General features: G+C 46.2%; 1 protein-coding gene across 2 annotated transcripts in view; it reads right to left on the reverse strand.

Annotated features, from left to right (window-relative positions):
- LOC137537710 (mucin-5B-like) overlaps positions 1–16,768 on the reverse strand; it is a 192,995-nt gene that overhangs the window by 55,511 nt on the left and 120,716 nt on the right. For both annotated transcript variants that reach the window (XM_068259649.1, XM_068259648.1), the window contains exon 8: positions 10,835–10,919. In XM_068259649.1, the coding sequence (XP_068115750.1) occupies positions 10,835–10,919 (85 nt within the window). The remainder of the gene's footprint in view (positions 1–10,834; positions 10,920–16,768) is intronic.

Raw genomic sequence — 16,768 nt, forward strand, 5'->3', positions numbered from 1 at the left:
AACAGATGGCAGAGCTAGATTATAGTGAAACAAAAAAACAAAACACTATTTTTATTTTTTACTGTCCTATTTTACATATATATTTGGGCAATTGTGGCTATTTTACTAAGCAGATAACCAGAAAACACCCATAAGCCCACCCCATACTAGTACTTCTATGTCCTTCTGAGCAGTGAAGTTGCGGCAAGTCCTTACATTAGTATAGCAACAGGTGATGTAAAGACTGTGATTACCCCAGTGCCCCTGAACCTGATGGTCATGTAAGGCGAGGGCCTTAAGCTGCTGCATTAGTTCTATATTTGCCTTTAAAAGCCCCCTGAAGTGAGATGGATATAGAGGCTCTTAATACCAGTTGACGGCCAGTCCTGCAGATCTCTGGCTGTAGTAGTGTCTGAATCCCACTCCTGAAACAGGCTGTCCTAGAAAAGCCTGTTATGGCAATCCATATCATGTGATTGTTATGTATACAGTGCTGAGGCGGACATTCTCAGTGGGGCCCACAGCTCTGAGGCTGTGCTACTGGCACCTTTTCCTTAATATGGACGGAGACATGGGTTCTTTGCAAGGAGGAGACAGAGGCTTACCTTTCCCTTTGCAAAGTAAATGACACTGTGGCTCTGCTCTCCCTGCTTCTTGCCTCTATCCCTGCACAAATCAGGCCACACCTCATCACTGTATCTGACCACCACAGTTAGTCCCCACCTAGGCTGCCTCAAGCTAATTGCTGGGCACCCTAATTACATGTTGCAGAGACCAGTATTAGGTATTTCAATTTCTTCAATTACAGGTGAGTTTATCAGAGTAAAAGTGTTTGTAATAGCTAGTGGCACATGGCAGCAGCGCATAATTCTGTGGACCCTGGTGGTGGGAGCACAGAAAGCAGGAGGTTAAATGCAGCAGGAGGAGGAGTAATAATGTGTGGCAGCAGGCAATAATAGGCCATGGCACCTAGCAGTGGTGCCACGGCTGTAAATATAACACAGAGAAAAGAGCAGGAGGTTCTAGACAGCAGTCGTGAAGCCCACATTGTGTCCATGTCCAATACACAACTGGGACAGCACAGTTTTTAACCCAGACACCCCAGAATATTTTTTTACAACAATATATAGCCATTGTAGTGGCGTAATAGCTAGTGGCACATGGCAGCAGCACATAATTCTGTGGACCCTGGCGGTGGGAATGCAGCAGCAGGAGGAGTAGTAGTAACGTGTGGCAGCAGGAAGCATAGTCCATGGCACCTAGTGGTGGTACCACGGTACAAACAAAAATAAAAAACATGAAGTTCCAGGAAGTGGTCCTACAGCCACAGTTGGGTTTTCCCCACAACTCAGACAGCACAGTTTGCATCCCAGACACCTCAAAATATATATTTTTTTCACAACAACAGTAGGAGCTATTTTGATGTAATAGCTAGTGGCAGCAGCGCATAATTCTGTGGATCCTGGCAGTGGGAACACAAACAGTAGGAGGAAAAAGCAGCAGCAGGAGGAGCAGGCAGCATAGGCAATGGCACCTAGTGGTGGTACCACAGCACCTAAAAAAAACGCCTAATTAGCAAGAGACTGAAGGTTGGTGTGCAAAAAACATACCCAGCCACTTCATGTCCCCCTCTTGCCGACAGCAGGGGCCAGGAACTCACCTTCAATCCAGGCCTGGTTAACTTTAAGAAATGTCAGTCTGTCCACAGAGTCTGGGGACAGACGAGAGCGCTTCTCTGTGACCACGCCACCGGGGGCGCACTGAAGCACCTCTCGGACAGTACGCTGGAAAGGGGGGAAAGACAGGACTTCCAGGGCGTACTGCGCCAGCTCACACCAGATCTTCAAGCGCTTGACCCAGTACTCCATGGGGTCCACAGGGGCCTTGATGTCAAGCCTGCTGAAGGACCACATGTAGTCTGCCACCATCCGGGTCAGGCGCTGGTTCTGACTTTGATAGGGGGATGCTGCTGCAGGCACCTCCTCTCTCGCCAGCTCTACAGTCGTGTAGAGTGCCTTAGTCAGAGACAGCAGGTCTCCTGGGCCCCTGCTTCTGCTGCTGCTGGCCGCAGGCACCAGCTGCTGTGCTGGCTGGACAGGGAAAGAGGGGGTGGAAGGCTGGGGGAAGGCTTCCTCCAATCACCAAACAAGGACCCGCTGCAACTCCCTTGTTCGGTGCTCAGGGTCTCCAGCAGGCAGGAACTGACCCATCTTCCCCTTCATCCATTGGTTCTGGATCATGATGATCCAGATGTTATCCCGAGCACGCATCTGGATCACCCTGGGGTCTCTGCACAGGCACCGCAGCATGTGCGCTGCAATGGAGAACAAGTTTGAGACATCAGGGTCGTCGGCACCTCCAGAGATGACATCACTGTCTTCCTCCTCTGGCCCCTGAGACTCGTCCTGCCCCCTCCACCCTCGCACCACTGCAGCTGCGCTCTGCACGTCCCCTTCAGAACTCAAGTCAGGGAGCTCCAACTCCTCCTCCACCAACTGCAAGTCCTCCTCCTGAGACGTGGACTGTGCAGATGCCTGCTGATCCAGCTGGGTCAGGGCCTCCTCTCCCTCTTCCAGCAAATCAAACAGTGCCCTGTCCATCAGAAAAACAATGGGCACTTACTCCCAGAGGAATGCCCAATCCCGACTCACCATATTGGTTCCCTGCTGGAAGGGAGCCAGCACCAAGCACTCCTGCTGCATCTGCCCCCACTGTGCATTGAGGAGGACCTGGAAGTTGGTGGTGCCAGAAATAATCGCGTCAATTATGTATCTGCTGACAGCCCTCATCTGCTCAACCAGCCGCTCCAACATCACCAGGGTGGAATTCCAGCAAGTTGGCACATCGATGACAAGCCGGTGTCGTGGCAGGCCCTCGTGCTGCTGAAGGTTGGCCAGGGTTACTGAGGCACCAGTGGAGCGGTGGAAATGGTGCACAATTTTCCTTGCCGCTTCCAACAGATTGTCCATCCCCTCGTAGGTGCGCAGGAACTTCTGCACCACCAGGTTCAGGACGTAGGCCAAACAGGGGAAGTGGGTCAAGTGTCCCCTGGTGATGGCAGACAGCAGGTTGGCCTTATTGTTGGACACCACCAATCCGACTCTGAGGCCTCTGGGGCTTAGCCACCTCTGCTCCTTCTCCCTGAGCTTGACCAGAATGTTGACTGCTGTCAGCTTTGTCTTCCCCAGGCTGACCATCTCCAGAAGCAGTTGGCAGTGGCGGGCTTTCACACTGCTGCTGAAGTGGGCGCACTTGGTGGCGGGTGTGCCGGAGGAGGGAACTGGATCAGAGGAACCTGCTGCATCTCCCCTGAACCTGCAAGGTGGCACCACCAACTGGGCTGCTACTGCTGCTGTGCCCAATGATGGTTCTGCTGCTTCCTCACCCACTTCCAGTAGGCTGACCCAGTAAGCCATGAAGGACAAGTAGCGGTCTGTCCCAAAATGGCTGCTCCAGAAGTCCATGGTGACATGGACCCGCTCGCTCGCGGCGTGATCGAGGGAACGGGCCATGTCTGCCAACACAAACTGGTGCAGTGCTGGGATCATCACTCCGGGATCTCATACTGCAGGAGCACTCTCATGTCACTCCCCTCCTGCACAAGGGAGTATAACAGGAGCTGGGAGAACATGGCCTGGGCAAGAAACCCGTTCAGCGTCCAAATGCACCTGTGTCTGGGAGGCAGGCCTTGCTGAGCAGAGTCTGGCCACATTTGCTTGCATGGGAAGATGAGGAGGGAACTGTGGAGGGAGCAGAGGAGCCAACTGAGGACTGGCTGCCCGAACCAGCCTCAATCGCGGCGGGATTGACAGAGTGCACAAGGGGGGAGCAGTGAATTTCCGCGCTCCTGCTACAGGGTGTGCAGTGGGTCTCCTGCTCTGACCACTTCCAGCGCCACTGTGCTTCAGCCTGTCAAACTCCTGATAGTCGTGATAATGCCTGTTCTGCAAGTTGGTCTGCAGGCTTGAGGTACCTATCTTGGCCGGATAACGTCCTCTGCTCAGGCTAGCCCTGCAGCTATTGCAAATTGCATGGCTCTCATCCATGTCGGACATATGGAAATGCTGCCAGATTGGGGATGTGAACTGCCCCTTATGGCTTGAAGGGGGTGCTTGTCTCCCTCTGGTTGGGCGTTGACTGGTGCGGGTGGTGGTGGTAGTAGCTGAAGCAGCAGGCTGTGGCTCCTGCCTTCCACACCCACTGGTGGCCCTGCCCCTGACCTCCATGCTGCGCCTCTGTGCCAGAGCTGCTTCCTCCTTCTCCTCTGAGCTGCCTTCATCCAATTCTGGCACATCATCCTCCTCCTCCTGAAACAGCTCCTCTGAACGCCCAAGCACCTCTTCTGCCAAAACATCCCCTGGATCAGGCCCTCCTCCTCATCAAAATCAGGTTGTTGTTCGTCAACAACAACCTCCTCCATCTCAAACTCCTCCTCACCTGTCCCCATCATAGCCGGCCTTTGACCTGAGCGGCTGCTCAGGGCGCCGGCTTCCAAGGGGGTGCCTATAGCTGGTTACCTATACTGAGGGCACCTACACCTGACTTCCTATACTGGGGGCACCTATGCTTGACAACCTATATTGAGGGCACCTACACATGAGATCCTATACTGAGGGCACCTATACCTGGCTACCTACCTATACTGAGTCTGAGGGTGTTTTGTTTTGGGGGGGCGTACTGCGTAACGCGTGGTCCTGATCCCTCTGCCTCTGCCAGATATTGCACAATATATATATATATATATATATATATATATATATATATATATATATATATATATATATATATATATATTTTTTTTTTTTTTTTTATACAGAACAAAGGGGGGAAAGTGTCTGAACTTAAATAAAGTGTGGTGACTGAGTTGTGGTGGGTGGTTAGGGTCAGAAAAATGTTAAGTGTTTTTTTTTTTTTTCTCAAAGTACACGAATCAGTCAATGACAGGTAGTTCACGTCACTGCAGGTAAACGGTCAGTGACAGTGAATGAACTACAAGCACAACACTTAACTAAGACAAGAATGACAAATAGTCAGTGACACTAAGACCGTCACACTCACAATACAGTCAGCAGGCAGAAACAGAAGTAGTAGACTAGTAGTACTGTACTAAATAAAACTGACAGCAGTAGATAACTAACAAGAGTGACAGACAGTGACATTAAACGACTGTCTGTCACACACAATCAATACAGGCAGCAGCCAGAAAGAATTAAACAGATGCTGGCCTGCCTAATTACTAATAGTACTGCTGCTGCTAGTCTAACACTAAATCAACTAACAGTACAAATGAACTAAACTGTACAACAACTAACTAATCCCTAACCTACCTACAGGCTAGTAGGCTAAGGCTACCTAGGCTAGCAGTCCTAGCCTGCACACAGACCTAACAGCTAGCATAGCACAGTACAATACAGTATACACTAGCTGACTGACTGAAAACTATAACAATCAAATCACTATCTATCTATACAGCAATACAATCAATGTGCAATAAATGTGTTTAGGATGCAAAACGCTGGGTATAACAGTTGAAAAGCGGGTGCATATTATTTTGGCGCAGCTCAGTTTGGCGCAGGGAGAGCTGTCGATAAACTCCGAGAAAGGATACCTCAACTGACATGTGACATGATGAGATAGACATGTGCATGTACAGTGCATAGCACACAAATAACTAGGCTGTGTTCCATTTTTTCTTCCTCTGCCTGAAAGAGTTAAATATCAGGTATGCAAGTGGCTGACTCAGTTCTGACAGGAAGTGACTTCAGTGTGACCCTCGCTGATAAGAAATAATAACTATAAAACACTTTCCTAGCAGAAAATGGCTTCTGAGAGTAAGAAAGAGGTAAAAAAGAGGAATTTCTTATTAGTGAGGGTCACACTGTAGTAACTTCCTGTCTGAGTCAGGACTGAGTCAGCCACTTACATACCTGATATTTAACGCTTTCAGGCAGAGAAAGAAAAAAAGGAACACAGCATAGTTATTTGTGTGCTAGGCACTGTACAAACACATGTCTATCTCATCATGTTACATGTCACTTCGGATATCCTTTAAATACTATTCCCCCTCCGAGTTGTCGCAACTTGGAGGGAGATGTAATTCGGGGTCTGGCAGCCGCCAGAGCCCTGAATTACCGCTAAGCAGGCCAAGCATCATAGCATTGCTGCTATGACGGCGCCCAGTTTCAGCGCTCGGCTCTCAGAGCTGCGCGCCAAAATGAACTGATCCGGTTAAAAAGCACTTGCTCAGACCAACAATAGTACTAGAGATGCTCTCAGTACCCCAGAGTCACAAGCAAGGACAGATCCTCAACATGGCCGCCGCCTTATATAAAGAAGGGGAGGGCCAGGCTCCTCTGTCCTCTCCTCTGATTGGTTGCTAGGGCCTCGGCTGGGGGTTCTCTGATTGGCCCAACGATGTCATCCCCTGGATACCACGCTTCATCCGGACTCATGATCACGGGTTAACTCATGATCACGGACAAAATTCAAGTGCAATCCCGGGTGAACTCGAATTCAGACCCATGATCGTGCTAGATCATGGGATCCGAATACCGAGCCTGTGATCGTGAAACACTGCTTGTGATCACGGGCTAGCTGTGATCACAGGTTCATGATGAGCACCCCTGATGGGCAATAGTAATCCAGCTCTGTCTACATCCAGGTCAAAATTCAATTTTTGCATATTGTAGAAAGATCTGCTTTAGTCACTGGTTACTGCTATTTGCCAGAGCCCACAATCTATAATTGACTAAAAACAATTTGGGAGTTAAGGACAATGTCGATCCTGAAAACCTTTTTTATCCTAGATCTTAACCCAGAACATATGTAATCTTGGACATAGCCAGATCATATGAAAATAATATCACAGCCCAATAATATATTTAGGGTAGTTGTCTGGTATATATGTTACGGCCAGAACCCGAAGTTTGGCCACTTCTAGTTCTGGCCGGCCACTTCGGGTTCTGGCCGGCCAATGCGCGAAGTGGCCGCTGCGCTGCGGCCAATGTTAGAAATGGAATGATTCCTCTGAGGTTAATGTATCTTCTGGCCGCAGCGCAGCGACCAAACGTTTAACAACTTAGTGAATTTATTGCAATTCAGCCGGCGGCAATGTAACAATTCAAGCCGCCGGCTTTTTTTTTTTCTGCCTCTCTCTCTCTCTCCTCTTATGGGCAGTCGGCGGGGACATGCGTGTCCCCGGGAGTCGTTCGTGGCGCCAGGGCAGCAGAGCGGGGAGGCTGCAGACATTGCTTCTGCCAGCACCCGCTCTGCAAGAACAGCAGGATCCCCCTGCCGCGACGAACGACTCCGGGGGGACACGCGTGTCCCCGCCGGCGGCCCATAGGAGAGCGAGAGAGGCGGGGGGGGGGGGGGAGGAGAGAGAGGCAGAAAAAAAAAAAAGCCGGCGGCTTGAAATGTTACATTGCCGCCGGCTGAATTGCAATAAATTCACTAAGTTGTTATACGTTTGGCCGCTGCGCTGCGGCCAGAAGATACATTAACCTCAGAGGAATCATTCCATTTCTAACATTGGCCGCAGCGCAGCGGCCACTTCGCGCATTGGCCGGCCAGAACCCGAAGTGGCCGGCCAGAACTAGAAGTGGCCAAACTTCGGGTTCTGGCCGTAACATCTACAAGGACGTCAAGTATAAACACTGAGAAACTGAGACCGAGGAATATGAGACATTGGACATAAAATTCCTTCTGCAAGTTGAAGTGGTATTTAAGCAGCTGTGGAAAAGCATTAGCCCGAAACGTCCAGCACCCTGGTTATTTATAATGTGATATGGGCTGTATATCTGAAACTAGTGTTGTTTTTTTAAATTTAGGATCCTGCAATTGTAAACCCAATTTTATGCCAAACACACCGTACTTCAGCACCCAAGCTAATGGGCAGGGTCATGGGGAGGCTACTCACTGCACTTCACATGATTCCGATGCTTCCTCCTTCTGGCTTGGAAAGAGGAAACATCGGAGTCACTTGAAGCGTGACATGGACCGCAACCCATGACCCTGTCCACTAGCTTAGGTGCTGAAGTGTGGTGTTTGGCATCATTTGGGTTTACAAATGCAGGATCCTAAATTTAAACACCAACCTGCCAGGTATAGCAGTATTACCTCAGCGGCGGAAAGCAGTGCGACCGCAACTTCCACATCTGACGTCACTGCGGCGGTTGCTGCGTCCTCCCAGACATGTCGCGCAGCCTCTGGCAGGACAGGTCTCTCAGTGGCACATCAGCTTAGGTCGGCACACTCGTGCACGGAGCGGCAGGACCTTTATGGGCTTAGGAGATGGGTCAGCTGATCTGCTGGTCAGCTGACATCAGGCTGCTGGGTCTCGCTGCTGATTGGTCAGGCTGTTCTGGGTGGGTTGTTTGGAATTGCCTGTCTGTATTTAGGCTTGGGGATGTCAGTAGCTCATTGTCTGTTGTTGCTGAAACTTCGCAGTGAATGCTCTCAGACCGTAGTCAGATCCGTGTGTGCTTGAACCAGCAGGACCCCGGGGATTCGCACTAGCTTAGGAATATTATTATTACGGTTATTGATTATTACTGTGTTTTGACCTTTACCTCTGACTACTCTCTGCCTTACGATTCTGTACCTCTGCCAATCTGATCTGTTGCCAACTTCTGCCTGAATACTCACTCCAATTTTGTCTTACGATTCTGTACCTCTGCCTACCGATCTGTTACCTACATTGCCTGTACAACCACTCTCTTATTAGTGATAGCCCCTGTCACTAAGGGCTATCACTCTCTTATGTTCCTGAATATTACTGTGCACCCAATCACGTGTGATCACACTTTGAATAAAATACTGACTATTGTGCTGATAGAGCTAGTACTGATCATCAGATACATCACTGATCATTACACAACCCTATCAAAAACCGTACTGACACCACAAGAGGATGAACATAAAAGCCACTCTACAACAAGTGGACAATATGAGGGTGGGTGGATGCAAGGAAAGTAAACTGCTACCTTGGATAGAAAACAAACTTGGACTCCCATAAAGTAACAGTGTAACTTACTGAGACCTGACATATTGCCAATAAAGTATGTCTTGCATGTCGGCTAATAACTTGTATGTAAAGATAATTGGGAGACCACAAGTATTAGTTACAAATGAAGTAATGATATATCAGCTTCACTTCAGTGGACCATTTGTTTTCCATGACCACCACCTGATCCTGCCACACTACACACTTCCACTTTTGGTGGGCTTTCAGGCAGCATTCCGTCGAGATTGGCGTTTGTTTTTATCCCCGGGGACACGAAAATGCGGCGGTAATCAACCCCGGATGCCGCATGTAATGTCCAGGGTCACCTGAAACGCTGGGAAACAAATCTGTATAGGAGTGCCGTGTTTGCGCAAATGCCAGTAAAAGCCCGGCAGAAACGCTCCCATTCAGTTGCATGAGAGCGTTTAACAACAACTCCCGGAAGCCCGCGCCAAGCCTCCGTGTGAACCAACCCTAAATTACAGTTGTGGTTAGTCACAAATGAGGGGACATTACATAAGGTAAACTCTCTAAATACATACAGGGTGGTTTAATTTGTGTTTTTTTTTAGTCCTGTGCATGAGTTCAGGTCCCTTTTATTCTTGATAAAGGGCAACTTAACAGCTAATGTTGCATTCAGACTCCTTCTAGGGGTCCCATTCACTACTCCCAACCTTTTACCTCCACTGTTGACTTTGGTGGCCCTGTGCATCCATGATGCATCCATCCTCTATATCACCTAGTGCTGACTAACCCAACCAATAACCTTCAATTCTCACTGCCTTTGCTGTTCTTTTTCACAGTAGCAGCTTAGCAGTGGTATACCTAGGGAGTTTGAAACCCAGTGCTGATTATTTACAGACAACCCCCCCAACAAACAATTTTGTTTGATGGGAGTGTTGATGGGTTGGGGCGCTGAGTATGTCCCTGCACATTTAGGGTTATTTGTGGGGAAAAGAAGTCATCAGGATGTGGACAGAGCTAACGGTTTTGAAACTCTGTACTCTATACAGTGCTGCAGAAGATGTCAGTGCTATATAAATACACAATAATAATATGGTAGGACATTAGATTATGACTATGGTACGATTAGATTGTGAGATCACCTGAGGACTGTCAGAAAAGGGGGACATACGAAAGAGGGGGATCCATAGGAAGGGGGATAAAGAGGTAGGGCCCAAGACAGAGAACCTTGTGAGAGAGGAGAAATGGCAGGAAGACCTCTCTCTCACCAGGACTGCAGACATAACCAGTTCTGGTTGGCATGGGCATGCTGTTAAAAGAAGCCACTAAAATCTGAAAAGAGAAAAGGGTCATGGGTGAAGACAAAAGGGTGGAAGGGTGAGCTGGGAAAAGCAATAAGTTTATCTGCAATCCAGCTAATCTAAATTGCCTGGAGCTTTGCTTCTGTAGCTCACTACAGAAGTCAGCTGTCTGCACCTGTATCACTGGCTTTTGCAACAGCAGACTGCTCTGCATTATTAATTACTCTGATCAGGATAAATAATCAATAGTCCAGGGCACTCTGGTATTACAGCAGCCAGTGTACATGGCTACTAATGACAGGCAATTTCTGCACTAAACACATCCTGCCACCTATCCCTGCCAATGTCCCAGCTGCAGCACAGCAATAATTCTCTCTACTCACCTTGCACTGCCTGCTGCTATTTTCTCAAATGTTGCCCAAACTATGAAAAAAGGTCCCACGTGGAAGAACTAAGTGACTGAGCACCACAGTGGCACCCCTAGCCATGGCTACACCCGGTTCTGTGAGCACTTGCAGCCCTATGGCAGGTACGCCACTGTAGCTTAGTACTTGCATTTGTGGTGAACTGCAGGACATGAACTTACCAGGTTGTGCAATTTAACAAAGGGATGCACATTTCATTTTCAGCATCAAAGATAGGTCTTTCTTTGCTACATTCAGGGAAGCAGCCTACGTAGAAAAAAAAAATCACATACCTCATTAAGATGGTACATATGCAAACACAGAGGGCCCCGTTCACACCTGCAAGAACCGCTACACAATGTAGCGAGTGGCAGTGTTCTCACTGCCGCAGTTGCGGTTAGCGATAACCGCAACCACGCTGCATGCATCGGTTTGCCGGCGACGAGCGTTCTGCGATCAGCGATTGTGATTAGCATGCATAGCACGCTAATCGCGATCGCTCCAAAACCGCCACAGTGTCCAGTGATTTTAGCACTCCCGCAAAACGCCGGCGGTACTCGACGGCGTTCTGCGGTTCTAAGTGTGAACGGGCCCTCAGTGTTAATTCAAGAGAGAAAAAAAAATATCCAGAAACATTTTTCCTATATAGTCTTCTTTACATAGAATGTCAATATAAAAGGTATCAAATGTCTTTCGTATTTGAGGCCCCTTACACACTGCACGTTTTCATTGCGTTGCGTTACCCATTTTTATGGCTGGGTGATGCTAAAGCAATAAAAGTCTATGGGACATTTCAGATTGGACGCGGTGTGATTCACCGGAAGTGTCCGATCTGCTGTTAGGTCATCAGTGCGGCACTATGGTTGAGCGGAACAGCCGAATTCCGATTCCGCCCAAACTCGGTGTTCCACAAGCAAATTCCAAGTTCTGCAATCATTTTCTATTAAATTCAATGGTGGCGATTTCTGCAGTTAATAGCAAAGCCCCCATACAGACTATGGTCACCAAACTTGCTATATCTATGTTTGAAGGAGGCGCTATTGGTTAGTTACACAATCTATGAGTATGTCACCACCAATATTATGTAGAGTGGAAAAGCTTTATTGCTAATTAATATAATTCTCGTGGAGATATAAAAATGATTTTAAAAGGATAAAAAGTATTGTAAAAGAGAACAGGATGGAGTCTCCAGTGTATACATACACTGCACTCCTCTACATCACTTCTAAAAAGCAGTCTATATCTGAGTTGCACTCACACACCCCCATGCACTCACACATTGATCACATGCATACGGGAGCCACCTGATTCCTGTTGCTAGCTCTGCTTACTTTCAATGTACCAAATTACATCAGTCCTGAAAGCCAATATAAAAATGCACCTGATTCCATACAGGTCACATTGATTCAAGTGGATCAGTGATACTGTAACTGCATACTCAGTTCTTTAAGGTCAATATACAGGTATACATGGGACACGTTTTTTATAGATCCTGATGAAGACTGCCGGTTTTGCAATCGAAACATGTCGATCTGAGAGCAAAGCAAAGGGGGTGCAGAAGCAGAGAAGATGTGGAACGTGAGCGCAACCACAGGGGACGCCCTGTGGGAAGTGACATCACTGCCGGGTACTGCCGACACTCCAGGAAGCTGCCATACGGGTTGCAGAGGATGGCGTAGGCTAACAGGGCACTCGCAGAGGAGAACGTGGCTAGCCCCAAGGACGCCGATATACAGGCCACCGGCTGGGGCCTGAAGGAAAGCATACTGAACACGCAGGTGAGCCGTGAGTAAACGGAGGAATACTTTCAGGGAAGAGAACACACTGTCAGATACGTGCATTGTAGATAGATGATACGTTTCTGTTAGCTCAATTTCAGCGGAGGCAGCTACAAGATGACTTAGCAGAATAATCTGCAACCCAGGTTAAAGTTCTCCCCCAATCCAAGTGAATACCCTCTCTTCCAGCTGGGAGATACAGAACCACAAACACTTAAATTGGTGGAACAGCATCTGAAATCTTTATTTACAGGTCAATCTTATATACACCCTGATGTTAGGGAAAAACCAGATTAGACCGGAGTGCACATAGAAAATATTTGAAACAATAGCATAGACATGGTACAGACAGCAGAGACAATAGGATTTGTTATTCTGTAAACAACTGGCAGAGGTAGACTTTGTTACATGTGTTAATTTCTCAATAGACCAGGTTTTTTAACAACAATGCATGAATAGGTCTGAGTCTTCAGATCTCTGTCACAGTGGCTTGTATGGTAATATACCAACTGGGTATTGAAATACAGGTTTTGTATTCAGGTGCCTGGAACTTCTAGAGTGTTAATTATTAATGTATCTGTAAAGCACTGTCTGGAGGAATGTGCTGCTGACTAGTTGAAGCAATGATGTCATTTTTAAGAAATTGTGATGTGCTGTATATATTTTAATATCGGGGTGATTTAAGCAGCACATTATTACAACCTTTCAACCCAACCTTTGATCCCAACCTTTTCTAAAGGAAAGGGCGGGATCACTTAGATACTATGCACAGCTCTATGTATGTTAGAGATCAATGAGTTAGTGTTGTCATTGGTACACAAATACAATATACAGTTTAAAGGGTTACACAACTACACGATGAATTAACAGTAGTTAGCTTTGCTAGTATATCATCCTAATCTAGCCCTGCATAACTTAATGGAAAACTGAATGTGGTAAACTGTAACAGGTTGCCTAAAGCCACACCTCACCCATAAGGTTAGAACTCCTTAATGCATTTTGGAAAAAAAATGATCCTCGAGTGGGTCCAGGAAATGTCAGTTCATTATTGCAGAGTAGAATATTGTTCATTTGAAGGGTGAAGGAGGACGGTGAATTCATCACCACAAGCCCTCATGATGAATGCAGATGTTTTTCTGCCAAGCTCTCACTGTCTCGGGGCAAACAGACAGTGGCGGCTGAGAGCTGGCCGTGTAATCACCGTGGCTACACCCAGTGCCTTTTTGTTAGCAGTTTCATTGTATGGCATTGGGCACCCACAAAAGAAATGGAAACAGATTTATAACAAGGACGTAGCAATTGCAGCCAGGTTGTAGAAGGCAGGGAAGGGCAGACTCAACTTCTCATCCCAGTTGAGAAACCTCACAGTTGCAACAGCAGAGGCGGAGTTCTTCCCAAAGGATGACACAAAAGAAAGGCTTGAAGCAGCCATCACCAACACAGGAGGAGGGCAGGTGCAGGAAGGGCTCATCCTTACAGCAGAGGGTCATCCTTCTAGGGCTGCATCAGTGCAGGAGAATCATATCAGATGATCTCCAAAGTATTCCATAATCAGGTGATATCACAGGCAGGTCTCCAAGTGAACAGGTAATAAAGAACACTTGTGCAGGCAAATTAGTAAAGATGAATCAGACAAGAGTTCAAGGTTTGTCAAACTGCATGAGCCAAGTAATTGATAGCTCAGTCTCAATCAAAGCAGTTATGTAGAGGTCCTCAATGGTAATAAGAAGTTAAACAGCTTAGTGGGTGTGTGCAACCTATTTACCACATGCGTAGCTATGTAACAATATTTTTGACTAACATCATACTGTCTGTAAATCCTAGTACTATAGAGTTCTGACACTTAAACACATTTCTCTGACCTTGCTTTATACAGCACAGTATCAATACAAACAGACATATGGAGACAATTACAATCAAATCAACCAATAAGTATTTTACATGACATATTTGTCTCCACCCTCTCCAGGCATGTTAGAACACTGATGTGGGCCGGGTTATGAGGCTGTGTGATTCAGCCACTTGCAGGTTTAGTTGGCCCCCCATCTCACCCTGTGCACAGTAGGTGGTACAGGGGGTCAACGTCTGCTGTTCAAAACCCTCCCCAAATGCACAACACCAGGGTTTGTTTCCCACACCCCTCAGATTGTAACCAGAGACAGACCAGAAACCAACAAAGAAATTGCTGTAAAAGCATTTGTTAGAATTTTACACAATTACAAGTGAAAAAATATAAGTATGTCACTTTGCTTAAGGGACTCATCACCATTAATATTATACACGTACCCAAACATTCACACAATTGTTTGCATTATTCTTGGCAATATGAACAGAAAACCTGGCATGAGCATAACTTCTAGTAATTTGAGCAAGATGATTTTGGACACAATCTCTACATTACATTCATATCGGCATGAGTGCAAGCTCAAGTTAAAATGATTACATTTCATTCACAGCAACTTAATTCCTACTGGAAGATTTACAAACCTAATTCACCCATTGACAGCAAAACTGTTGTGTGCTTTGAATTCTCAGGTATATGCAAAAATACCTGACAAAAAAAAAACCCACATGAAAAACAAAAAACTTCAGATGGAACATGCCTTTCCGTATGTTAATTTTTTATAACCAACTTTAAATTACAAATTTTAAGACATGTTACATCTGGTTCACCCGAAATAAATTGTTTCCTTTGCAAAACACTAAATTCAAAACATCACAATGGCCAGCAACTTTGTGCATGGGTCATTCATTATATGAGGTGAAAACCAATTACACATTCAATCTCACCTGCCTTGCCTCAAGACAATTTACAAACCCTCTCCTATAGTAGACAAAGAAAGACAACACATGCACATTTACATAACCACAGTCCGCATACCTTAGACTCCAACAATAATTTAGCTTTTGACTTTTCTGACTGTAGAAAAAAACGATCAATTAAATTAAGAGGTTTATTCCTAACTCTAAAAAAATATTTGGATACTCTCTGTGCACAGACACATACACAAACAGACAAACAACATATAGCTGGGATCTTCTTTTGTTTCTGTTTCCTGACACTCTCCTCATTGCCCCCAGTCTTTTCAGGGAAGAGGAAAGAGAAAAAACAAAAGCATTAACACAAGTCTCTCCCAATACATGGAGGGAGGGGGTAGAAACCTGCAACAACTCTGAGCAGATGTCCAGAGATGCATATTTAAAGTACAACCTAGCTGAAAAAGTGCAACCAGTCATACACAAGCAATTTAAATCACAGTTCCACAGAAACTACAGTGAGAGGAGATAGACAAACACATTTATAGTAATTAGAAGAAAAGGCTCAGAAACATCTAGTAGCCAGGCCAGAACATTTTGGAGGGACTGATAAAAAAAGTTATCCTGCGGCCGCAATGCCCATTCAAAATGTCCTGGTCCAGAGAGACACCTGCAACTGCTGAGTGTCTCCGAGAAAAAAAAAATGAAACTCCTAAATAGAGTTAGTCAGAAATAAGATTCAAAGCAAATTGTGGAACATGATTCTTTCTAAAACTTACAAATCTATATATCCGCATTAAACAGCATCACAGAATATGATACATCATAAATCAAAAATAACCCTTGGAGTCTCCTTACCTTGAGACTTTCCCATTATGCTAAGCTAAAAAAAAATAGAGTGAGATTAGCTGAGTTTGAAGGTTTATCTAGGGATGGTGACGTCAGTATTAGACTTTACTGGCAAACCTGGTCTCCAGCTTATGTGATTCTTAACTATCCTCTGTGGACAAGTTTATACCTTCAATCTCAGCTTAACCTCACATACAATCTACACAAATCTATACAGTAACATGCAATAACTAAAATTCACTTAAGCGACTATACAACAATATACAAGGTTTAGAGAGAATATTCACTTAGACACACAGTACTGCTTTCTTAATTGGGGCATCAGACCCGCTATTTACTTTAGGAATATCAGATTCCTGGGAGAGGCGCTACAGAAGCACTTTCCCTCCGGGTTCTATTAATCCGCTCTGACAGTATAGGGTGGTAATCAAAAAATAGAATTACTCACCCGATACTGTATATGGCGGATCCAACTTCTCGACACCAAACTGTTAGCTCAATTTCAGCGGAGGCAGCTACAAGATGACTTAGCAGAATAATCTGCAACCCAGGTTAAAGTTCTCCCCCAATCCAAGTGAATACCCTCTCTTCCAGCTGGGAGATACAGAACCACAAACACTTAAATTGGTGGAACAGCATCTGAAATCTTTATTTACAGGTCAATCTTATATACACCCTGATGTTAGGGAAAAACCAGATTAGACCGGAGTGCACATAGAAAATATTTGAAAC

Source organism: Hyperolius riggenbachi, chromosome 11 (genome assembly GCF_040937935.1).
Source record: "Hyperolius riggenbachi isolate aHypRig1 chromosome 11, aHypRig1.pri, whole genome shotgun sequence".
NCBI classification, from domain to species: domain Eukaryota; kingdom Metazoa; phylum Chordata; class Amphibia; order Anura; family Hyperoliidae; genus Hyperolius; species Hyperolius riggenbachi.